The sequence below is a fragment of the Physella acuta genome, unplaced genomic scaffold, assembly GCF_028476545.2.
Source record: "Physella acuta isolate Inbredline_101_S28 unplaced genomic scaffold, ASM2847654v3 ptg000165l, whole genome shotgun sequence".
Classification (NCBI taxonomy): Eukaryota; Metazoa; Mollusca; class Gastropoda; family Physidae; genus Physella; species Physella acuta.
The window spans coordinates 138,937-164,233 of NW_026731684.1; the positions used below are offsets into that span (position 1 = coordinate 138,937).

The window sequence follows — 25,297 nt, forward strand, 5'->3', positions numbered from 1 at the left end:
AACTTACATAACTGCCTGCAGTAATCCGTCAAACCATTGACAGCACTTTTTTCTATCATCCCTGTAATAAGGTACAAAGTGTTTGATATGATAAGCTTGGTCAGGAGTGAGGTATTTTTATAAAATGTGAGCTGGCAAAATAATGGATGCCCTTTTTTTTTCCATTAAATAAATGTTATGTACAAAATAATATTTGTAAGGTTGTCACATATGTTGCTTATCACTGCAACACCGCTTATTATATCATAAGATAAATCAAGTAATATCAGGACTTTACACGATTCAAAAACAACTCTCTGAAATAATACATTTGAAGATAAAACACTCTCTATTTTAACACATCTGTTTATCATGTAAACAACCTCCAACTGAAATGGTTCTAATTTATAAAACAGGGAATCTATTGTTAAAACTAAGCTATTCACTTTGTTAAACCCAAACAAAACAAAAGAGTTATCTATGACCATTTCAAACCATGGGATAGTGAGGTAGATAGATGGTAGAGTGCACAGCTACTTAACTAAAAGTCAGGAGTTTGGATCTCGGGATTAAACCCATAGCACATCATGAGTGCTGCACCCAGCTCTGATGGGTACCTGACTCATGTTAGGGAAAGTATAGGGGAAGGCTGGGCTTAGTGCTGACGATACTATTTCTTCATATGCTGAGGTAATACAAACAGGTTAACTTTACTTTAAGTGCCCAATTGATCTCCGGGTCCATAAGGGTAACTTTGTTTTAAAACTAAATGTGAGTTAGGTTCTAGTATAATATTCATAACTATACAAGGAAGTCATGTCAGCACTATGCTCAGCCTCCTTAATTTCCCTAATCTGAGTCAGGTACCTATCAGAGCTGGGTGGACTCAGGGATGTCATACAGACTCAAGCCCAGGATCCGAACTGGAGACTCAGTCCAACAGTCGTACACTCAACTGTTTGACCACACTGTCCCTATCCATCTTAGCAGTGACATGATACGGATAATTCAGAAGTATCAATTCATGTACCTTATTCTTCTTCTTCTTCGTTCTTAATTTTTAGTGTTGGAAGGGATAGAGCCAGAGTATTTGAACTCAAGACTGTTTCAAGTTTAATAACCATGAGCTTTTACTGACTCGACCACGCCTCCAACACAATTAAGTACACGTGTCAACTGGTTATGCGCCATTGAGGCCAGTGACTCAGATTTCAGTCTGCTTTTCTTTTTGGATTTGCTTCCATAGCCTTTGTCCGACCAAGAACAAACTACAAGGCAGTAGTTTTTTATTTTGGAGCTGTCTCTCCTAGAAGAGTGGCTGTCCCCAGCTAACGAGCCTCATCTGCCAGAGGGTTCGAACTCGAGACTTTCAGTTTAGCAACCATGAGCTTTTACCAACTCGACCACGCCGACCCCTATGTACCTCATAAATAAAAAGTTTTATACCTTTAAACATTCCCAAAACATGTTTCTTGTACTTTAACTCTCCTGTGACAACCACACGACACTTGATGGGAGAGACCCTGGTCAGGCAGTAGCGCAGCAAGACATAGAAGGAGTCCGCATAGGGGATGCCACCATTACAACATTCACAGTCCACATGATAGATCCTTCCTGGCTTGCTCATGGTGTAGCATATCTGGCAAGTTGTATTTCAATTGTTACAATTTTTTAATACAAAGTTGAAAACTTCTATAAAAATACAATTCTTGAAGTATTTTGAAAAATCAATCTGGTAGGTTATATTTCAAAGAGTAAATTTTCAGACCATAAATTTTAAAATGAATTCAATACTAGACTTAATAAACAATTTTAGTAGCTATTTGGCATACCTTACCGGCAACTATATTTTTTAGTTTAAAAAAATTTCTAACTATAAACATTGAATTCTTTAAATAATCAACAATAACTATAAAAACATTCTGACAAATTACACTTTCTGGCAAGTCTATTAAGCAACTGGACAAGTTACCCTTGCAAAAATTACCTGGCCTGTTCAGCAAACCAAGACAAACTTATCTGTCACCTCCATGTCAACTTAAACACTGAACTCACCTGTTTCTCTGTGGAAGGAGAAGTCTTGGGGCCAATGGAGTTGTTCAGTGTTAATGTGTATGTGATGTTTCGCACTTTGTTTCCGTTTTCATCTGGCTCTTCCTCCCAATTTGGCAAATGTAAATCTGGAATTGGAGAATAAAGCAATAATCAATGATTGCATAGGCATTCAAGGAAAGAACACTAAATATCTTAGCAAAAAATTATTTTACACTTAGGCCTACACATGAAAAAAAAACCCATTTTTCAACGTAATTTAAAAAAAAAGCAATATACATACTAAACACTAAACATAAAAAACTGCACAATAGAATGATTGTAAAATGTAATACCAATAAAGGTACAGAGCACTGCAAAGTAAAAAATACATTTTTAATTTAAAAGTATCTACGTTTGTACTATGGAACGCTGCAACTCACCAAAAGTTTTCCTCGAAGAGACGAAATGTCGAAAGAATGGGGAGTCTGTGAAGAGACACTCGAAGACGGTGTCGATGTTAATGCTGAACACCTCGTCCAGGTACATTTTCTCCAGGTGATCATGACCAGCACAGAAGTATTCACCTGCAGGTAAATAAAGTATTTGACAATGATCACTTAGCTAATTTGATAATTATAGGATTCTGAAAATTTTATTGATGATTTTATTTGTGTACATAAGTTAAAGCTGAATTCAGGGATTGTTTTTTTTCTACCCCTTTCTAATAGCCACAATAAACTCACGGAATGTGTCTTCAGGTAGAACTATAAACTCCAGAATTAAAATATTCAAATTTGACTCCCTAATGATGTATTTAAAAGGTCACTTGGTACCAGCTGATATCCAAATAGGGAAAAATACAAGCACCTTTACATATTATTGGCAGCATTTTCTATCCAATGGCATTGCATATTGATTAGTCAGTTTATAAAACTAGATCTGATTGGACTTTGCAACTGGCTACATTATGCCTTCACACACACACTAACACAGCACAGAAAAACTTAGTAATCACACATTTGTAAAGAGGTTTTACAAATTATGTTTAAGACATGGTAATTAAAATTCATAATGAAAGTTGTTGTTGGTGAAAAGACTAATATTTTTAAAAAAGCAAAAGAATATATTGTTAGTGACCTTCCAGCGGGAACATTACATCACTTGATCACGGGAGGATAATCCTCCACAGTATACTGTAAAGGTACTATGTTAAACTACTATTTGATAAAAAAAAAAAGCAAATGCGTTATTTACCTTCACTATCATCACTTGAATCAAGAAAGTCAGGCAGTTTAGCTAGATGGGCTTTGGACAAAACAATAGGGATGGAATCTGTGAGCAGGGGCTGGTTGAAGACTTCATCAGAAACAAAGGCGTCTGTATCCTCATTGCTGGCTGTTTGGATGTTGTCAGCTGTGGTGGTCAGCGCCTCGGAGTCTGTCTGCAGCTCCTGGGGGTGATAGAACTTAGTGAGAGAACAAATAGATTAGATTAGTATATATAGAGAACAAACAGAATTTATATAGAGAACAAACAGAATTTATTAGGTGTTTGATGTGGTAAAACTTAAGGAATGAACGATCCAACGAGCAGACAGTAAATCAAATAATCTGAAAGAATAGTGAAAAAATAAAAAAATAAAATATAATTTCAACTTAAATAATAACACAAATAATATCATAATAATTAAAACTGACAATATAATAAATTAGATAACCTATAAAGTACAAAACTAAAAAAATTAAATGTTTCAAAAAGTCTTACACTATAACTAAACAAAGAAAAAAGGTAATAATTTAAATAGAAAGTAAAAAATAATTCCAATAGTATTAATATAATGAAAATAACACTAAAGAACTTAAAATAAACAATATAATAATACTTATATAAAATAAAACAAACTGATAGTATATTAAATTTTAGACTAAAGAACTTAAAATAAACAATATTATAATACTTGTTTAAAATAAAACAAACTGATAGTATATTAAATTTTAATGTGAATGAATATGATAAATGTTGAATCATCAATAAATCTTTAAATAGTATGTTAATTTAAACAAGACAAGTCTTCATTAGTTTTTTTTTTTAAACCTTGGTTCACTAGGTAGATTGAACATAGCCACACCCATCTTCATACCCATGGATATCAGATATGGTACAAAGAGAACTCTGGTACCTCAGCACAAAGCAATTCTGAAACTCTACTTTTCAGGAGTCAAACCCATAGAGAAAAAGAATATTATTGGCCTAGTGGTAGAGCCAATCACAGACCATCTATGAGTCTCAAGCCTGTGTCCAGATCATTAAAGCAAAACTCCTTTAAAGTAACAAGTCAACCCATTGTTTAGACCATTAACCTTACTGCTTTATTTGAAAGTTGCCCAGTCAAAAGCTCACAACCTACCTTTATGATGGGGATCTCCTCCTTCAGCTTCTCAGACAACTCTTCAAAACTCTGTGGCGGCACATAGTCCTCGTCTTCAGTGGTCAGGCCAAGGTCATCGCCATAGTTGTAATGGATCCAGGTCCAAAGCTCTTTGGCTGACATTGGCTATAGTGAGGAACAAAAAGCACCTTAAGGAAATCTTTCCATGACGTAAAGCAAAGCAAAAAAACAGTATTAAAATGAGTACTATTTATAAGAATTATCCCTATGACTTGGTCCAAGACCAAGTAACTGTGGCAGTCAAAGGCTACTTGGTGGAACGCTAAAGTTCACTAGAAAGTCATTTCATGGAAGTATCAACAGTTATATAACAATTTAGCTGATATTTTGACAAAACAACTCATTCATGTGGTTATGCAATCTTATGCTGGCAAGGACCACAGTAAAAAAAAAACCCATTTTAATACAGACAAGGACCATAGTTACAAAAAAAAAACCCATTTTAATACAGACAAGGACCATAGTTACAAAAAAAAAAACCCATTTTAATACAGACAAGGACCATAGTTACAAAAAAAAACCATTTTAATACTGACAAGGACCATAGTTACAAAAAAAAAACCATTTTAATACAGACAAGGGCCATAGTTACAAAAAAAAACATTTTAATACAGACAAGGACCATAGTTACAAAAAACTTTTTAACAGAGAATCCTTTCATGGAACCATTAAAATAATTAAATAGTTTGAACATTGAATACTGTGGGACAAATTAAAATAATTCAAATACAATTTTTGTTTAAACAAAAACACACCTCTGACCAAAAGCTCTTTAGCTATGGGGAGGAACAAAACAATTTACCAAAGCTTTAAAGCAAAGTATTCTCACAGATATTTTTTAAATAAGCTAGACCAGGGGTCGGCAACCTTTTGAAGCGGAAGAGCCAAAAGTTACAATTTTAAAAATTTCCCTGGTTTTAAAGAGCCACTATCATTTTTTTATTTCAAATATTTTCTTTTTTTATTAAGATTCTTAGTATTTGTGCAAGGAGCTGGAGAGCCACATCTTGATATCAAAAGAGCCGCATGCGGCTCGCGAGCCGCAGGTTGCCGACCCCTGAGCTAGACAAACACTAATTCTTATGAGAAAACAGTTTGATGATACATCTTTTTTTTTAAGACTCAGTTTTAAAATTAGTTAATGTATAGGCATAAACATTAGCTAACCTGGTCAAGCAGGGCATTCTGCCAGATGCGGAACAGCATCATGTACGTTTTGTCCCGAGCCCCAAAGGAAGTGAAGAAGTAACGTTCTTTTTCTGTGGTGATTTGGATGGCATTGGGTATCACTCTGGCAGTCTTCTCCTTTGTTATAGCAGTGATTTCTTTACAAGGGATCATCAGCTAGACAAACACACAGTTTACCATTTTAAATGGCAGCAGCAACTTCTATGTGATTTAGATGGCTTCAGAAACACTACATTGGAAAACCTGGCTATAACAATTACATTCCATTCTCTTTATATTTGAATAATTTAGATAGAGACAGAGATATTAAGATTGAGATGAAAACTCTGCTATATTAAGATTTTAAGATAAGTAAAGCACTACAAAATAAATATTTTAGCCCAGAGTAATACAGCAATATAAAAATTTTAGCATAGAGTAAAAAAAGGAAATAAAGATTTTTAGTAAATACTACAAAATTGATCCAGCTGTCTTGCAATTTACAGATTTTAGCAAAGAATCTGAGACTACAAAATCATCAAAATGATCTAAGACAAACATAGATTCCCAAAAACAAAGAATTTTAAACTACAAAATAATCTAGCTGACACCTACCATAGTCTCCCAATTAAAGATTTTAGCATAAAAACAAATCCAGTTCTGTGAAATGTACATCCGACCTTGAACTAAAATATCCTTTTGCAGAGCACAGGAATAGTCTGAGGAAATAATTAAATGTTTTACTACATCCTAGAGACGCTATACACAAGAGCATTCTGGAAAAAGAAATGTAATATAACCGATAGCTTCCGATAGCAACCTGCAATGCCCATGACACCTGGGTGGTCACCAAGGTGTATTCTACCTCACTAATTAAATTATAGTGCTGATTAATGAACACTCAATGCCCTTATAACCTATGCCTTCGGACGACTTGGCGGTAGTATATAATTGGTAACGGATTGATAAAATCATTTTAAGATATTGTGTCAGCCTTTCTTCTGAGTGTGAACAAACCTGCACCACTAGAACTATGATCCAAGAAATATAGCGCCTGCTTTGTTTATATTTAAATATCAGTTTAAGAAAGCAATATATAATTGGTAATGCATTGATAAAATCCTCTTAAGATATTGTGTCAGCCTTTCTTCTGAGACCGCAGCAGCGTGTGGGGACAGGTACGCTAGTATTAGATAAATGGTTATTGAACATGCTAGAGAATCAACTGACCAACAATTAATCTTTCATCCTTGGGGACATCTTTGAACATCCTCCTGTAATCCTCACTTCTGGACTTGTATGTAGTGCTCATAATCTGGGGAGAAACAGACATCTCATCAAGGGAGTTAACTAGGGACACAACAGGCTTAAATATGGTAAAACAAGATGATAAATAGCTGATGTGATACTTATTTAAAAAAAAGCCACTAAGGCAGCTCAAATAAATTTTGTTGCTTTAAAAAAAGAATAAATTCAAGTTACCTGTAGCTACCTATAACTAGCAAGAATAAATTTTAAGTATGTTATCACTCAGCAACTAGCAAAGCTAAATAATACATAACATGCTGGCCTATAAAAATAGCAATAATACCAGTTTTTATAAAAAAAAAAACTTTTTTTTAACTCTCCCAACATCTGTATACCATATGGTTTTAAAGAAAGCAAATAAATGATAGTTTTAAAAGCATCAAAATAGTTAAAACCTTCTTACTAAATGCATCTTAGTCAAATAGCTGTTAGCATCCATTTGCTATATCTAAATGTAGAGTATAAAAACTTAGACCAAGCAGTTCGACTAAACAGGTGATTGTCTGCTTCCTCTAATAGATAATTTACAAAATCTATTCTATCAATAGTTACGTGATTACCTGTTCTCTCCTGCAGTAATACACATCTAGCTAAGTGTTATTCCTACAATCTTAATGAACACCTTATCAGTTCATACAATTTACTGAGTCAGTTAAAATTTATCCCAGGCTTATTGCAATGGAACAAAAGGTCCTCTTGACCCCTGACCCCAGCCTCTATAACCTTGTTTACACTCTGCAGTATTGTATTTATCAATACACTATCAAAATCTGGCTGGCCACTTAAATGTGATAGTAATTTAAAGATTTTTTTAACAATTTCTATTTATAGTAATAACTATTTTTAAAATTGCAAATCTAACTTTTAAAGAAAGCCAAGCCTGATTAGTGTTAAATCTATAATTACAAGTTTAATTCTAGTTTCATAATTAAAAATTAATTAAAGCAAAAAATATCTATACATAATTATTACACATGTTAAGTTAAAGAATAAAGCTATAGTACTTTTGTTTATAAGGCATGGCATTGTAATCATAATGCTTGTTTTGCTGTTTTAAACATTACAAATATAAAAGCAATACATTATAAAGCCAAGTTATCAACACAAATTTTAAACTTTATAAGAATTGTAAACTTGGCTATGTGAATGCTGGACCTAGTGATAATAAAGCGTGAGTTGTCAATGTTAATGCTATTAATGTAATGGTAGATCCTTCACGGAAATTACTCAAATTTTGGAGAGTGTGGTAGGTTTCCCTACCGTGCCTATAAACTCTGCCATCTTCACTGTAGTATCCCATATCCAATTCATGTTATTATAATTCATGAAGAAAAATAAAAATCACAAAATTGTGATATACACAAGTTCTTGATATTTTTTAAAATGCGGTTATAGTATGAAACACAATGAATATCCAATGTTAGAACTGTATTGTGTTTATGAATGTTTTTAAAGGCAACTGTCAAAAACACTTTTGAGACAGGTGATTTGTACCATCCACACATCATATAACTCCAACATATAAGTCCAAGAAAAAAAAATGTTCAAAATATTCAATGCCGGATGCGATCTAGCCAATAGGTACGTAAGCAAAGGGCATAATTACAGGAGAACGAAGTATTGCAGCACACAACGCTGGGTTATAAACTTAGACACAAAGAGCAAAATGAAAGAGGCATCCAGCATGCTGGTGTCACACCTGATCCACAGCACCTGTCTCCCCCACGCCAATCCATTAAAGGCCTAAACCATTTACATAAGTTATGGGCCTGGTTACAGGGGTTGATCACTGGATGTCAGGTAAATACACTTAATCTGTTTGGTGTACAGAACATGAGACAGGCTTCAGTCTGTTGGGCCACGTTATGATGTTAAGTGTCAAAACATAATTACAGACTTAGTTACGGCAAAAATAAATAGACTGGACTTTTTCAAGGTATGGAATCTAACATTTTTTAAAATACAAATGGTAGCTGCAGTGAGGTTAATACAATAATTAACACTACCTGTTTTATTACTTATAACATTTTTTTATCAGTCAGATTTTGATGTAAATAATACGACAGTTAATGTATTAACCCATTTGATCAAAGAAATATGCTATACAGCCCATGGGATTGACAGATAAGTAACACATTTAACCTGATGTCATACAGCTAATGCATTAGCATATGTACTGTTAGACAGCTGCATTACTAGCCCATGGGATGTCTGACAGTTCATATATGTACATGAGTGTTCAATGTCAGACAACAACTGTCATACAACTTGTTTGACAGATGATGTGTAGAGGAAAGTCAGAGTAATGTCTAACCCAGTCTTTGGTCAGACAATTGAAATTGTCTACAAGATGCTCGCATTTAACATGGACATGAGGCTATAGCTAGGTGGTCATAGTAAGTCATTTTTTTTTCAGCGTGGGTCTTTCAGGGCATACTCTTTACCAAAAACAACTAATATTCAAATACAGTAAAAAAAAATGTTTTAGTTCAAAACCAAACACTAAATAAAATAAAAACCTACAACTATATTAAAAAATAAAATCAGCTATGTTTGTTTTAAAAATGTATTAAAAAAACATCCCAGCACAAACAAATTTTTATGAAGAATTTAAAAAAAAAAAGTAGATGAAAAAAAAAGTTATCAAAGTGCACCGTAAAACAGCATTTCCAAGTATCAAACTATCTGAATTAAACCACCACAGAAGCTAAAATTTAAGTCTAAACTAAAGTTCCAACCCCAACATTGGCAATACCACCGCTGGTCAGGTATTAACCAAAAACAAGAGCACTGAGGGACCTGTGTAGAAGGTTTGATAAGCAAAGACACACATGTATATGAGCATCTGGCATGTGCTGGTGGACACACAAGTTGTAAAGCTTGTGTTAGGGTTAGCATCAATCAAGCACAAACAGATTAATCATAGGTAAAAGACAGCGGTAACTTGAGGAAAATATATTGATTACTTTCTATAAATAGTTTATAAATATTTTTATAAATTAAAGCATTACCTTTACAATTTAACTACATCATTGAAATAAATTTAGAGAAATATTAAGATATTTATCTTTTTAAGACCTTGAAGATATTCATTTTAAAAAATACAAGATAGAAAAGAAAAAAAATCTGACCCTGAGTTAAAAATTGAGTTTAATTTAACAAATCGACCGTGACCCCTTTTTGTAAAATTACCTGTTTTCTTCGTTTGAGTGTCTTTTTGCTGCGCATACTGTCAAACTTTCTTTTGTCCATTTCATTCTGTTTTGAATAGTGGATTTCAATAATGTCCAAAGGCATAAAATAAAATAAAAAAACTAACACCTAATTTGTACGCGCTTCACTCAAGTTTCCAAGATGCGCTGCTGACTTCATAGGCCAACCCATCATCAAGAAGGGGAAGCAATCAATGATCCATAGTCATTCCCATTCAGTGACACTACCTAAGAATTTGTCTGAACCTTTAAAGAAAAGTCAACGAGACAACAACAGCAGTTTTAGGTGGTATGGCTGGTAGGTACATCAACGACATGATGACAGTGCATGTGTGTGGTGAAGACCATCCATAAGGTCAGCAGCGTCATACGAAATAGCATGAACACTTGGCTTCAATTCTTGACCCATCAAACTAACATTGGAATCAATTCTTGACCCATCAAACTAACATTGGAATTAATTCTTGACCCATCAAACTAACATTGGAATCAATTCTTGACCCATCAAACTAACATTGGAATCAATTCTTGACCCATCAAACTAACATTGGAATCAATTCTTGACCCATCAAACTAACATTGGAATTAATTCTTGACCCATCAAACTAACATTGGAATCAATTCTTGACCCATCAAACTAACATTGGAATCAATTCTTGACCCATCAAACTAACATTGGAATTAATTCTTGACCCATCAAACTAACATTGGAATCAATTCTTGACCCATCAAACTAACATTGGAATTAATTCTTGACCCATCAAACTAACATTGGAATCAATTCTTGACCCATCAAACTAACATTGGAATTACTGCTTAAAGCAATGTTACATGTCCATGTTGGATTATGTAATATGATATTCAGGTTATCATGACCTTCAACAGAAATACTTGACCCATCAGATATTCAAGTTATCATGACCTTCAACAGAAATACTTGACCCATCAGATATTCAGGTTATCATGACCTTCAACAGAAATACTGGACCCATCAAACTTAAAATGAAATAACTGCTGAAAGCAGTGTTATATGTCAATGTTGGATTATGTAATATGATATTCAAGTTATCATGACCTTCAACAGAAATACTAAACCCATCAGATATTCAGGTTATCATGACCTTCAACAGAAATACTGGACCCATCAGATTTTCAACAGATATTCAAGTTATCATGACCTTTAAACAGAAATACTGACCCATCAAACTTACAATGGAATAACTGCTTAAAGCATCGTTACATGTCCATGTTCGATTATATAATAAGATGTTCAAGTTAAGTCTTTCAGCAGAAATACCGGACCCATCACAGAAGTTACATTGGAATCAGGTCATTTTTTTTTCTTGGTTTCATCCCTGTAAGAACCCTATTCAATTCAGTTTTCTTCTATTTCAGAAAACTCCAAAGCTATGCAAAAAAAGTTCTTCTTTCTCATCATTAAGAAAATACAATATGCACATATATTTCTCCATGTTCTCCTTCTTCATTATCATTGCAAACACATTTTCCAAACCTTAAATTCTTCAGTAGACAAGAGCTATTCCAACACTGCAAAATGTTTGACACTAAACAGAACTGAATACAACTTCTAATCTTTAAGCACATAATCAACAAAGTGAAGATAAAATCCTACTTTTAATGCTAATTCATGAATGTGAAAAAAGGCTAACACTGTCTATCAAATATAAGAAATAGCTAAAACAAGCAAAGGGAGCACCAGAACATAGAGACACAAGTTTAAAGCCAGTTGCCTATAACCAGCTTGCATGTAAACAAGCCGTCAGCACCAGAACCAGATGTTACAACAAGGGGCTCAACAGGATCAAATGTATTTGATCAATACCCCATCAATAACAAATAAACACCAGTTGGGGGTTTAATCAATAACTCAATTTACTGTTTTGACACCAGGATGGGGTTACCTGCCTCATTAGCAGGTTGACTTTCACACAATAATGAGGGGAAATGGTGCGCAGTGGTGTTAGATTATTATAAGAATAAAAAGAAAAAAGTTTTTTAAGTGTAAGAAAATTTTTTTTATTACTTGTGCGACAGCTGATACAAAGGAGCTGGCTAAACAGTGAAACATGCTGTACAAACAGCTTAAATGCTGTATGACATGTCGAAAGAAAATGCTGTGTGTGTCAGACAAAAATAAAATACTATACAACATGCTGGTCTAACAAAAAAAACGTAGGGTGATGAACAATTTAAGTGTGGGTCTACACAAAGTTACTACAATGTTGGTGTATTGATCAATGGGTGTTGTTTTTGGTTTTCGTAAACTACTGGATAATTACACAATGTAAACGCAAGTACATTTCAAGTTGATCAACACCAACATTGCTATAATGGTGAGACAGTGTACATCCAACATGCAGTGCTAGAAACACCAGGAGAGCAGTTCAACATTGGATCAAGCAGGAGAGCTAACTCTTATAACCATCAAAGTTTCACCACAATTACACCCGGGTGTACTTTTTTTTAAAAAGTCTCCCACTCTGAAAAAAAAAAACCACCCAAAAATTTCCGCAAGATGATAATACTCTACTTACATTGTACCACCGGTTTTTCTTCTTCTCAGATTTAGATCCTTTTGCAGCACTACCAGAGGAGTGTTGGTCAGGGGATTTGCCTCCCTCCAGAGCTGAAGAGTTCCAGGAATCCACAGACAGGTTCAGATCCAGAGATTTCTCAGAACATTTATCTGTAAATGTAAAATAAATTAACCGGATATTACATTTCAAGTTTAAGTGTTCTACCAAGTACATGAGGAATCCATGAGCAGCATAACAACCAACAGGCTTTACTTGCACAGTAAAAGGTGAGTAACAATTTGAGATTTTTTGTAGGAAGTGTATATAAATAAACATTAATATAGGCCTACAAGCTGAAATCCTAACCATGATTGCAAAATCATATTGCCTTTAGTATTTAATAATATAAATACATTTTTGTATTAAGAGTATTTTCGTTGCATTGTCCAGTAATCTACTAATCCATAATATAAATACATTTTTGTATTAAGAGTTTTTTGTTGCATTGCCCAGTAATCTACTAATCCATAATATAAATACATTTTTGTATTAAGAGTATTTTGTTGCATTGTCTAGTAATCTACAAATCCATAATATTAATACACAAAAATGTGCAATAATTTGAATAATCCTTCCACCCACATGGGACTACTTTTATATCAGAGAATAATGAATGCTCCATAGCCCTCAGTCTGCAATTACAAAAGTAAACAATTTGCTAATCCAGTTGAAATTAGATGTAAGCTCCTCTTTCTGTTGCCTGCTACAATCATGCATTAATCTAATCTAACACAGATCTAAAATACAATCATGCTTTAATCTAATCTAGCACAGATCTGAAATAAGCTCACCTAAGATATTATCTAATGACCTCTCAAAAGACCTCGAGTTTGGCCGACTGTTGTTTGTTTCATAGTTATCTTGAGCAGAGCTTGGCCTCTTTTCAAACGGTGCCAACAGGCCGATGCCGCTGTTGGTGCCAAACTCTGTGAGGTCCCCCCCATCAGAGAAGCTGTTGTAGCAGGATGGGCTCTCAAATGTGTTGTGTGGTTTGTCAGGGGAGGCGCTGCGGCTACAGTTGGCGGAGTTGTGGGAGGGTGACCCATCTTTATTGCCTTCGTCACTGTGGGGTTATGGGTAGAGGGAGAAGGAACAAGGAAATATTAAAATATGAATTTATGGATCATCAAGAAATAAATCAGACAATAAAAATATGGCAATTAAATTACAAGAAGAATTGTCAACACAAACATAAGAAGCACATGATGATTTTTATTATTTTTAATATACAAGTATAGTTAACAAAGCCATAAAACTATTTTAGCACCCCCCCCCCCCCTTTAATGAAATAACACGTCATCCAACCATCTCCCTCAAAAATGCAATTTTAGTTCTTTAAAACAGTGACTTCTTTCTAAAAGATTTACTGGATACTATCAACATGAATCTATTGATCAAATTTGTGTATTATTAACAAAGTATTTTTAAAAATGTCAAATAATAGATAAAAACCTAATTTCTAACATTACTTTTTAAAATGTAAAAGTGTGGAAGTCACACTTTCTGAGCCTACATCTTCACATTGCCACAAAAATCTGAACTCTAGGTGTGTGATGTCATTTATGGACCACCCTTTGAACCCTTTTAACTTGAGCACATGAAGTATTAAGTAAGAACTGCTGGCAAATACAAAGTGTAGAAAAATATCTTACCTTTCTCTCAAGTCTGTTGAGCTAGCCCTTGAGGAGGACCTTTGTAGACCAGGAGAAGACAAAGACTCCTGACTGGAATTCAAGTCTTTTGATCTGCGCCTAGAATAATAAAATGTATACTCTTGATCATAAATTAAAAGCAATGTCATCTGGCTGTTAAATTTGCTTTATTTCACACTGTTCTCCAAATTTCACAAAGTTATTTTACATGATTTAAAAGAACAGATTAAAAATTTCAAACATGTGAATGAAGTTAAATAAACCAATTCTGTTAGTGTTGTCCCTTGATGATATAGGGATTTGATTGTTAGGCCTGTGACTTACAGTTGCTTAGTTTTAGATAAGAACTCACCGCTGAACAGTTAAGTTTGGTGACATTTTCCCATCTTGGCTACATGTTTCTACCACCTGGGTTTGTTTCAGCTTGTGCTCACGCAAGCTTCCACTGTTGACTCTACGAAACCCAGGAGATTCCACTGTTAGCGAAACTCTTTGCGTGTCACCTGTTTCATGCTTTGACTGTCTATATATCACAGTTTGGGATGTAGCAGTTTCCAAGTGAATAGGTGTACTTAATTTGTTTCTCAGTACACTCATTGTGTCCATGTCACCATCTAACGTGTGCATGGTAATAGTTCTTTTGCTAACACACTAAATATTCATGTGTATAAGCATGTCCACAACGCTGAATCACACCTATGTAATGATTATGAGTTTTGCTTTTCTATTGTGTATTTCATCTTTAATTAAGACCTAGATTTTATTTGTTCTGATGAATAATTTAAGTTTGTCTATACTAATTACTATTCCTGGTACATTTATTGTGGAGTTTTAAAAAATTACATTGAAGAAACTAATAATAAACAGCATTGCTTCTCCACAGTAAAGGTAACATTAATGAAGATTTTCCAAAGTAATGTCCTTTTGGCTTAACTTTAAAAAAATATTACTTTTCACATATATTTATTGCATACTCTGAAGTATTAACTTTTAAAAGGTCATTATTTATATAGGCTACATCAAAATGGTATTTATAAATTATTTTTTACAAGTTTTTTTTTTTACCAAGGTGCCGAATTATTGAAATATGACTTTTAACTTAACTAAACTGTTGATTATCAATTTATAGCCTAAAAAATCATGACTGCTGGTTCACACTATCATAGACCTAGGCAGAATCTCCACCTGCTTTAGTGAGGCATGTTTGGTGCCTAATAATGTAGTAGGTTAAAAATTGACCAACTGATTGTAAAATACTGAAACCATTGGATTATAAAACATAAGTTACCACATAAAATCTGTGCCTGTGACATGATTTTTAAAAATTGTCTAACAGTTTCTTTAACAGTTAGGGCCTACTAAGATTAAGAATAGGCCTATTATAATTGAAATTAAGGTTTATAATTAGGCCTATAACGCCATTCTTTTTAAAGTAATTAGGCCTATTAACTATTAAGTAATTATTAAATTAAAGGACGTTCTGACAGAGATTCAAAGGGACGACTCGAAATATCGTCCGTATTCTCTAGTCACTACTACACTAGAGATCTATTTGTTATTCTGTAGGGCTTATGTATCAGTGTGAAAAATGTAACTGTACTGATTACGTAAACTAGCTAGATGTAGTTGCTAGAATTGTAAAAAATAAAATGGTAGAACAAAAATACTAGGCTATTCCCTTCACACCACCCCCCCCCCCCCCCCCATCTTAAATTTACAGAAACCATTTGCAATTTGCAGTATTCCAATAATTATAATTTGATTAATATTTAGAAGATCAACTAGATCTAGATCTAGGCCCTATTACGAATTATTTAATAGTAAAATAAATAATTTATAAACTAGATTATAAGATACATTTATCTAGCGAGATTTACATTTAATAACATAAGAATAGAGATGTTTCACAGGAAGTTGACAACCACCAAGCAGAGAGCAATAAAAATAAAATAAAAGATAAACAAAGATTTTAATATTTCCATTACAAGTAGTTTCGAAAATTTCTGTTATGTTTGGCTTTTTAATTCATGTTCCTGATTTTGAGTTTAATCTTTTTTTTTCATTTAATGAAGAGAACGTAAACCAACATAATCAAAATATGGCACTTAAAGCATAGATCTCTAGGTCTAAATTACTAATCTACTAGCTTCATTTTACTAATGATAGAAATAATATACCAGATAGAGCTTTTTGTAAATATTTAGCAACAACTATAAATTAAACTAAACTAGCTCTAATAGTGAAATTTTATAGTATTTTATAGTATTGAATCGCGTTGTTTTTGTAAAGCTAGTATAAACTATTTTTAAATATGTTTATTTCTTCTCACAAAGAAAGAAACGAATGTTTTTTTTTAATTTAATTTTGATTTAGCCTTGAACGGAACTTCAAAAACCTGGCTATGTAGAATTCCGGGCGTTAAGGAAAACAATCATGGATTTTGACGAGGACTCAGCAGATGTAAGTCTTTGCAATATTCTAGATTCTTTTATTTCTATTTTGTCCAAATCTACTTTTTACAGTTTACTGCTTGACTTGATACTTACTACTATTACTAGATCTAAATATTACATTTTTATTAACAACGCCGTTGCATTTAGTAACATTGTCACTTTGTGCAAGGTGCTTCCCCCCCCCCCCACCCTTTACATAAAAAGTATTTAGTATAAAGTGAAGTGAACTGTCATAGCATGAGTAGCCATTGACCATTAGCATTGTTAGTACCTTTACTTTTACCTTATATATCTAGTAAAATTAACCTATAGTTTTACACCAGACTGAGACTTTACTTCTTTTTCATTTTGCTGGAGAAATTTTGATCAATGATCATTACAAGATTCTAGATCTAGAGGAGTTTACACTTTTCGGACACACACCAAAAATTACGTAGGAGCGAACACTTCGTCGGTTTTTGGCTCATAGAAACTTTAATTAGCATGTCTCACGCGAAACCACGGCGCCTGCACGTAAACTGTTCATTTATGAACACTTCCGTGTCAAGTACTTCCGTTTCCTTTCTCAAGAATTATTTTTAGAAATTTTTTAACGTTGCATGGTACGCACATTTCTATTTTTACACCAGCCGGATGAAGTGACCTAGGGTTGGACTTAGGGGCAAAACTTGAACCAATCAATGCTTAGCTAAAAGGTTACACTATAAATAGCTTCTATATATGTATGGAACATCGTAAATGTCAAGGTTAATGGGTTTTTTTGTGCTTGAACAATAAAAAAGGGGTGTTCGCTAACTTATTTGGCCTTACATGGGAGCGGACAGCAACACAAAAATATTACTAAATAAGAATTTAGAGCATAAAAGGGGCTGGTTATTGAAGGGAAAGGGTCAAAATAAGGTCAAGAAGGCAGTGGAATGCGAAAGAGGAGGGGGAATCATGTGACCTGGCTGGCTTAGCAGCGTACTGCGCGAGCCGCAATGGCTGAATGGGATGAACTTTGGGAGTGTGGGAAAAAGGTTTTATACTATTAAAATTACCTCACAAACAATCAATAACACAATATACATGCATATAATATATGTTTTTATTCATTAAATTGACTTTAAATTATTCTAAATGAACAAAAAGTGCTATGTCCGATGACGGGTAAAGGTGTCTGAACACATGTAAAACTGTATTACATGTGTTCGAACACACGTTAAGACCCCCCAGTCACTATAACAAGAATAGCTTAAGTTCTATGCGTATGAATACAAAATGACACACACATTATTAAAGTAGAATGGTTGCGGATAGATATGATACTTTTTTTTGTTTTCTTTGTTAAGCGGTTACTGAATGAGACCGCATGGAATTTTTACGTTGCGTTTTTTCGCTATGTGTGTCCGAAAAGTGTAAGCTCCTCTAGATCTTATTATTAATTTTATTAACAACACTTACACTTTACACTGTAAAACTCCATTTTAGCGTATTTTATTCCCTGCTTCACGTTCACCTCCAGTTGAGCGTATTTTATTATAAACTAATATAAACACAACCTAAACACACAAAATTGTTAGGAAATCACTCGGCCTATTTCTTTATGAATTTTTTGTTTAGTTTGTTTAATTAATTTTGTCAAAACTTGAGAAAAATTCAAAATTTGGAATATTGAATGTGAACTAAATTAGATCTATTTATTTTCTTTAAAAAAAATATGTTCGTGTCAGTTAAGATTTTCATGGCAATGGGTAAAGTAGAAACACATAATTGCAAGGCATGATACTATAAATTAACTTGCACGAACTCACTATGACCCTATGCTTTGACGTATGCTGATAATTATAATTAAAGTCAATGACCCCTTGATCATGTAGGGATTTTTCTCACGATCACACGCTGTTTAATTGCAAATGTACTGTAATGCTTATTTATAATTTATATTTTTTACCTTTTCTAATTAAAACACATTCATAAAAAAATAAGTAGATCTTTATCTATCATCTAATGATTCTAATTCTAGTGTTTTCCTAACGTTTTTGTGTGTTTTGGTTGTGTTTATAATAAAATATGCTCAACCAGAGGTGAATGTGAAGTGGGGAATAAAATACTTGAATCGAGTAAAATTAATAAAGTATGCAAGGTGCTTTCAACTTTTTATATTCGTTAACTGGCATAGCATTAGTATAGTTAGTACTTTTAGACTTTTTGTACTTTCACCTTATCGATCCAGTAAAAATATAGTTTTACATCAGAATGGGGCGTTTTACTTTTTTCTTTCTTTTTTTTCATCATTTTGCTCTAGAAATATTTTAATTAAGTAAATATTTGATTAATTTCAGGAATATGTATGTAGATCTTGATTTATAATTGGTAAAAGACTAGTCCTCATTTATTTATTTCGGCCTGTTAGAAATTAATATTAATTCAGCCTATGTTTTACATTATCTTGACATGTAACAAAAAGATTAGGCCCAAATACTAATAGTTGGTGAAATAGTAATACTTAATAATTAGCATAATAATTAATTAAGCCTGCTTATACCCTAATAGATCTACATAATATATCAATAGTTTAAGTAAACGGTAATTTTAAAAGTTATTAAAATTAACTTTAAACAGCAGTGTTTAAGAGCAGTATTAGCTATAAAACAGGTCATCTGTAAATTAGAGTAGTTAACCTGAACTTCAAACTATAATGTACCAAAAATTTACTTTAAAAAGATGGCTAATCTTTATTTGTTGCTAAAAAAGTATTTTTTAAAGTTGTTCAAAAACAGGTACATAAAACATTTTTGTTTTACATTTAAAATATAAATGCTCCTAAAATTGCAAAACAATTTCTAAAATTTAACATTACTAGCTTCAGCAGATTTTAGTGTCCTGAAACGATAGATAACCAGAAAAATGTTCCAATATGTCTGGTAATATAACTCTAGTATAGTAGTTTTTAGTGTTAAAACAGGTTTTTTCAAATAGCCAATAGATCTATTTGAAAACAGGCCTAGAGTTATTATTAGCTATTCAGTGAATAGACATCAACAAGTTTAGGTGAATTCTTCCATCATTATTGTTGAGGTGGATAGAAATTGAATTTTAGCCTAATTTTACAATTTTGCTTGGAAATTCCAAAAATTTAATATTTTAAGAATCTGTTTCTGGCAAATGTAGAAAACATGAAAATAATTTTTTATGTTTTAGGCTACATTTCTATTTATTATCATCAGCTTCACTTTTATACGACAAGCTTTGATTACCTGTACCAAATAAAACTATGTGATCAATCTTCTAAAAGCCCTACTGTCTAGCTTTTTGTACCCTGAACTTTACCAGTAAAATTTTTTGAATTATATTAAACTTTTTTAAACCACAAGATCCTATTCATGCCATGCTTAGGTACTTTTTCAGTGATAAAATGTAAATGACCACATTTTATTTGGCTATCTTTAAAATATTATATTTTAGTTACTGAAAACACTGAACACATAAAATACATCCCATCTTTAGTAGTTAAGTCTAACAAAAATCAGATTTTTATAACCATGTTTATTTTAACAACATCCTACACGATTTTTCAAATATTTTATAAAGGCCATTCAAATTATTTTGATTGAGACTATTCCTTGGTTGTGTCCATTAACAATGTTATGTTACAGTAACTTTATTAAAACATTTTTTTATTTATTTTCCTAATGATATAAGATTAGTAAGTAAAGTTCCCTTTCAAACCTTATGGTCTACAGGGCAAGTGAAGTAGAGTTCACTTGTTTCTGTGACCTCGGCATATGAAGGGAAAGTGTGGTCAGTACTATGCCCAGCCACCTTTACTTACCCTAACGTGAGTTAGGTACCCATCAGAGTTTAGTGGACTCTGGGATGGTCTACTGACTTGAACCCGGTTTTAAACTCGAGACTTGCAGGTTAGCAGTCCAGCTCTCTACAGCTAGGCCGCTATGTCCCATAATGATATGTATCTACTAATTCCACTTTCAATTTCATGTTTAAATTTTAATAATTTTAAGCCAACCCATTAATTTTTAGCGTACTAAAAATTGTAAATTTTATGATAACCTATACGTTTTAATACACATAGAACTAGTAATGGCTGCCATTAGTGTGAAATAGCTAGACTCAAAACTGAAATTTTTACTTATCAAAATAGTTTGAGCCCACCCAGCTCTGATGGGTTGACCAAATCAGAATGCTGTGCATAGTGCTGACCACACTATCCCCTGTTGTGCTGCAGTCATTGAGACATATGAACTCTACTTCCTCTGTCTGGGCACCAGCTGGTAAAAATGATGATTGTCAATAGTTAGGTTAGAAGAGATGGGATATCTTAGTTGTGGGTCTAGGTTATTACCTGTCATTTCCCATCTGTCTATTCCCCCTTCCCCATTATTTTACCTATTTCCATATCCTGTTCCTTACCCCTCTCTATCCCTAGATCGTGAATGTTTCAATCTTTGACATGTTTGTTACCCAACTATTCCACATAGCTATCCAACCTACTGATTTATGACTGGGGTATAAAATATGTGGTATGAACACACCACCAACCTTATATGGTGTGCTTGTGTTGCACCCATTAATCTGTCAGATAAGGCCTACCAGCTAAATAAAACTTTGAATAAACTTTATAAACTTGTTGTCTATTGCTGAAAGTATTGGCTGATAGCTTCTCTGTTTTGGTTATTTAAGGCTAGGCTTATTATCACTTTCTTGTATATTTGTTATCTAATAGTGTTTGGTTTTAACTTTTTTTTTGCTTTAAAAGGTTAATATACGGTAAAAGATACTTTTAAAAATCCAGGGGAAATTTGTACTAGGCCTATAAGAGCCTAGCATATTAATAAATTATTAAAATCACTAGTCTTAAGTTGGCTCAACAACATATTAGAAAATGGCTAGTTAAACATTTTAAACCTGTTTTTTGTTTTTATTTACATGACTTAAACTGGCTGATATTTTTGTACCGATATAGTTTAATGCTACCTCATACAGGGATGATATTTTTTCAGCCACTCATCCTATGTCGAATATTTTTGCCAATGAGGTTTTATGTTATTAGCAGTACAGTACTGCTAGTGTTGCCAATATCCTAATATCATTTAGTTTGGTAAAGATCTAGTCTGAAACTACTGGTTAATGTTCTATAAAGTTAAAGTATAGTATAAAGTATAAAGAATTCCAATCTCATAGCAATAAATGTGTTATGTAGTTCTAGGTAGAATAAGGGTTCAACAACTAGACAACTAGTGTATCAACAACTAGGCAACAATGTTTTCATGTTTATCTAGGCTAGGCTGTGTGAACCTGAGACAGATGTTGACATTGTTAAAGTAAGTCACTCTAGTAAACAAATTGGTTCAATTGGAGTTATTGTTACTGCCAGTATTTTATTTATTTCATTTTCTTAAAATTGTTGTTTTTGAAAGTTTTCAGTTTCAAGTCAGAGCATTGGCTTTCTTTCTGATTTCATGTGTCCTGTTCTTTTCATTGGGCATTAGTTGTCATTCTAAAATTACAATAAGTTTCAGCCTTAATTCCCTTTAATTTCTGGTTAGTTTTGGTTTTTTTTTCCATATAGAGAGAATAGAAATCTAGTATTGGACCTATACATTTTAGCACGATTTAAAAAAAAAAAAATCTCATTCACACATGCTTTTCAATGAGTTTGCATGATTTTGGTAAATGGACGTGTGAAAAAATAACCAATTACCCGAAAGAGTCGTGCTTGAACAGCTGGGCCAGCATCTTCCTGGGAAACCCGCTCTGTTTCCTTAGGATGATCTCCTCCAGCTGACCATCCTCTGACGCCGGGCTGTGCATGGTAAGATCGGCCTTCATTCATTGACGGCGGGCCTATTTACAGCAGTGTTTTCTTCACTGGATTTTTGTCTAGTGCCGACATCTCTGGGAATAATGAGTATATGTTCCACTTCAAATATCGTGTTGTAAATCCATTATAGTCAACTGAATGGAAAATTTCTCTGCTATGGAAGAACGCGTCTCTTTATCTCTTGGGTAAATTAGTCATTACCAAAACAGTTTGTCTTTGTTGATCATTAAAATTTAACTTTAAAGAATCGGTTTTTTTTTTAAAAACTTCCAAATCTACTATTACTAGATAGTATAGTAGCCTTAAGAGTACACTTTAGAGTTTAGAGTTTGTTTACACTTTACACATAACGAAATAAGATAACGCAATGCAGATTTGAAACCTATAACTATTGAATGTATTGATTGAGATTTTTTTTTCTAGACTCGTGTCCTTAGAATTAAACAGATGTTAATGTATGCTTCACGATGGTAGACCGGCACTATGTGGACAATTAGCTAAGCGTGTTTATTTTATACACACACACCCACTATAGACACAAGTGCAGCACATCAACAAATAGCACTGGCCCTCGCTACACACATAGACATAGTGGTGGTAGTGGTAGGCTCCCCGCGGCACTGTCAGGATCTGGCTAAGCCGCTTGTTGGTCCGCACACGTGACGCTGGCGCCGTGCGTGTAAGTAGTCGCCCGGCCAGGAGTGGCGTGTGTTTACATTGGAATTGTCTTCTGGTGCTGTCCTGGCGTGGCCCCCGCGGGGTAAGTGGCCGGGTGCCGTGCGTATTTTGTTGGCTGGTGAGTGGCCATGGATGGGCGGTGGTGGAGATCTGGGTGGCAGGGCTAGTGGGGGGGGGGGGGGGTGGGGGTGACATCAGGTGTACAAGACATTAGGTAGAAGTACGAATGTCAAGTGCAACAGGTGAACGGGGTGAAAGGTCTTTAGTGGTCAGGTGATCAAGGTGTAATAGTCAGGTGATAGAATGTAATACGGGTGTAATCGGTGAGGGGGGGGAATGTAATAGGCAGGTGATACAGGGGCGTAGCGAGGGGGGCGGAAGGGGGCGGACCGCACCGAGTGACACCATTTAGGGGGGTGACACCAAGGCAAAAAATAGCAAAATATATAGAGAAAAACTTGAGGGTGGGGGGTGCAAATCGAAAACTTGAGGAGGGGGGTGCACATCGAAAGTTTGATGGGGGGGTGCAAATCGAAACTTTGAAAGTTTGTCCCCGGGAAGGGTCGCTACGCCTCCGGGGGGGGGGGGTGACACCATTAAGTGTCGCACCGGGTGTAATAGTCGGGTAATAAAAGTGTAATCGGGTGAGGGGTGTAGTTGGTGAGGTTGGGGGAGTGTGAGTGTAATAGTCGGACGATAGGAGTGTAATTGGTGAGGGGGGTGTAATAGGCAGGTGAAAGGAGTGTATTAGTCGAGTGATACAAATGTAATAGTTGATAGGGGTGATATTGGTGTAATTGGTGATAGGAGTGTATTAGTCGGGTAATATAAATGTAATAGGTATTAGGGTGTAAAACTTTGGGGATATTGGTGTTAGGGGTGTAATTATTTATGGGTGCAACAATCAGGGATGATGGTGAAATATTCAGGTTGCAGTATTCAGGCAAAAGTTCAGATGTAATGTATTCTTAGATATGAATTGTAAAAGTCAATTTGTACGGCCATGTTTAAAGCTGTTCCGCATGGCCCTTAATCAGCATGCAACACTGTAGTGTCTAGAATAACCAGTTTGTGGATTATCTGACCCTTGACTGTCTAAGACGCGCTTTAAAAAAAAAAACCTTCATCCTTCAGATATGTAAACATTAAAACAGAAAGGGGTGGGGCGGCCGTTTCAGCAATTAAAAATGTTATCGAGATAACATGACCCCGGTACATAAACATTCCAGTTGTTTTTAAATGTCTTCATGCCACTGTTGCTATGGTAGTAGTTTTGTACCGTCCGAGATTCTATGGGTTAGCTAATACAATTGGCGCGGCCAGCACGCTCAACGTGGGACATCCCCGGGGGTTCTGACCCCTGCATGAATATTAACTGGTCACAACATGCAAGTTGTGGGTTGGGGAGGGGGGTCGCAGGTACGTGTTACAGAGCATTAGTTATCGTGTTGCTAGTGAGGGCAGGTTGACCCGAATTTAGGCAGACTTTGGTTTCTGAGAAGATAACACGAACAGTGCAAAGTTTGAGAAATAAATGAAAAGTACGGGAATTGTTTGATTAAAAGGGGGTGGGTGGGCCTAACAATATACCCCCCCCCCCCTCCCCACCAAATAAAAACTACTAAAACTTATCGCAGTGGTGGGCTAAGATTTGGTTACATTGTATTAAGGGCGCCCAAATCTAATGAACTTTAGCAAATGCTTGTCTTATCCACGGCTTAGTTTTTAACTCGGTTAATGCAATTAAATGCAAAAAAAAAAAATAAAAACTCGTAATTAGCCAGTGTCGTGTTATTCGGGAATTATGGTAAGGAAGACAAGATTTCAGCCAAGGGACCCTGTGTGTAGCATCCCATCACACTCACGTACTGCACGCGCACACTTAGGGGTCATCCATTTATGTCTTCCACAAAAATTTGGAATTTTACCGCGTCCACCCGCGTC

General features: G+C 34.5%; 2 protein-coding genes across 13 annotated transcripts in view; one reads left to right on the forward strand and one right to left on the reverse strand.

Annotated features, from left to right (window-relative positions):
- LOC131936017 (protein Aster-B) overlaps positions 1–25,297 on the reverse strand; it is a 37,783-nt gene that overhangs the window by 3,922 nt on the left and 8,564 nt on the right. The window contains exons 1-15 of one of the 6 annotated variants that reach the window (XM_059292809.1): positions 16,384–16,553; positions 14,751–15,083; positions 14,399–14,497; positions 13,538–13,809; positions 12,705–12,856; positions 10,130–10,195; positions 6,860–6,944; positions 6,245–6,348; positions 5,630–5,806; positions 4,421–4,567; positions 3,268–3,478; positions 2,454–2,597; positions 2,035–2,159; positions 1,426–1,618; positions 8–61 (exon numbers count right to left, since the gene is read on the reverse strand). In XM_059292809.1, the coding sequence (XP_059148792.1) occupies positions 8–61; positions 1,426–1,618; positions 2,035–2,159; positions 2,454–2,597; positions 3,268–3,478; positions 4,421–4,567; positions 5,630–5,806; positions 6,245–6,348; positions 6,860–6,944; positions 10,130–10,195; positions 12,705–12,856; positions 13,538–13,809; positions 14,399–14,497; positions 14,751–15,025 (2,104 nt within the window). In that variant the 5' untranslated portion in view covers positions 15,026–15,083; positions 16,384–16,553. Of the gene's footprint in view, positions 1–7; positions 62–1,425; positions 1,619–2,034; positions 2,160–2,453; positions 2,598–3,267; positions 3,479–4,420; positions 4,568–5,629; positions 5,807–6,244; positions 6,349–6,859; positions 6,945–10,129; positions 10,196–12,704; positions 12,857–13,537; positions 13,810–14,398; positions 14,498–14,750; positions 15,250–16,383; positions 16,554–22,555; positions 22,935–25,297 lie in introns of those variants that run through there. The other 5 variants (XM_059292808.1, XM_059292813.1, XM_059292812.1 and 2 more) reach the window with 5 other exon arrangements.
- Positions 16,792–25,297, forward strand: part of LOC131936019 (intraflagellar transport protein 46 homolog) — a 31,896-nt gene continuing 23,390 nt past the window's right edge. For 4 of the 7 annotated variants that reach the window (XM_059292814.1, XM_059292816.1, XM_059292818.1 and 1 more), the window contains exons 1-2: positions 16,806–16,858; positions 22,134–22,175. In XM_059292814.1, coding sequence (XP_059148797.1) covers positions 16,832–16,858; positions 22,134–22,175 — 69 coding nt within the window. In that variant the 5' untranslated portion in view covers positions 16,806–16,831. Of the gene's footprint in view, positions 16,859–22,133; positions 22,176–22,647; positions 22,667–25,297 lie in introns of those variants that run through there. The other 3 variants (XM_059292819.1, XM_059292821.1, XM_059292820.1) reach the window with 2 other exon arrangements.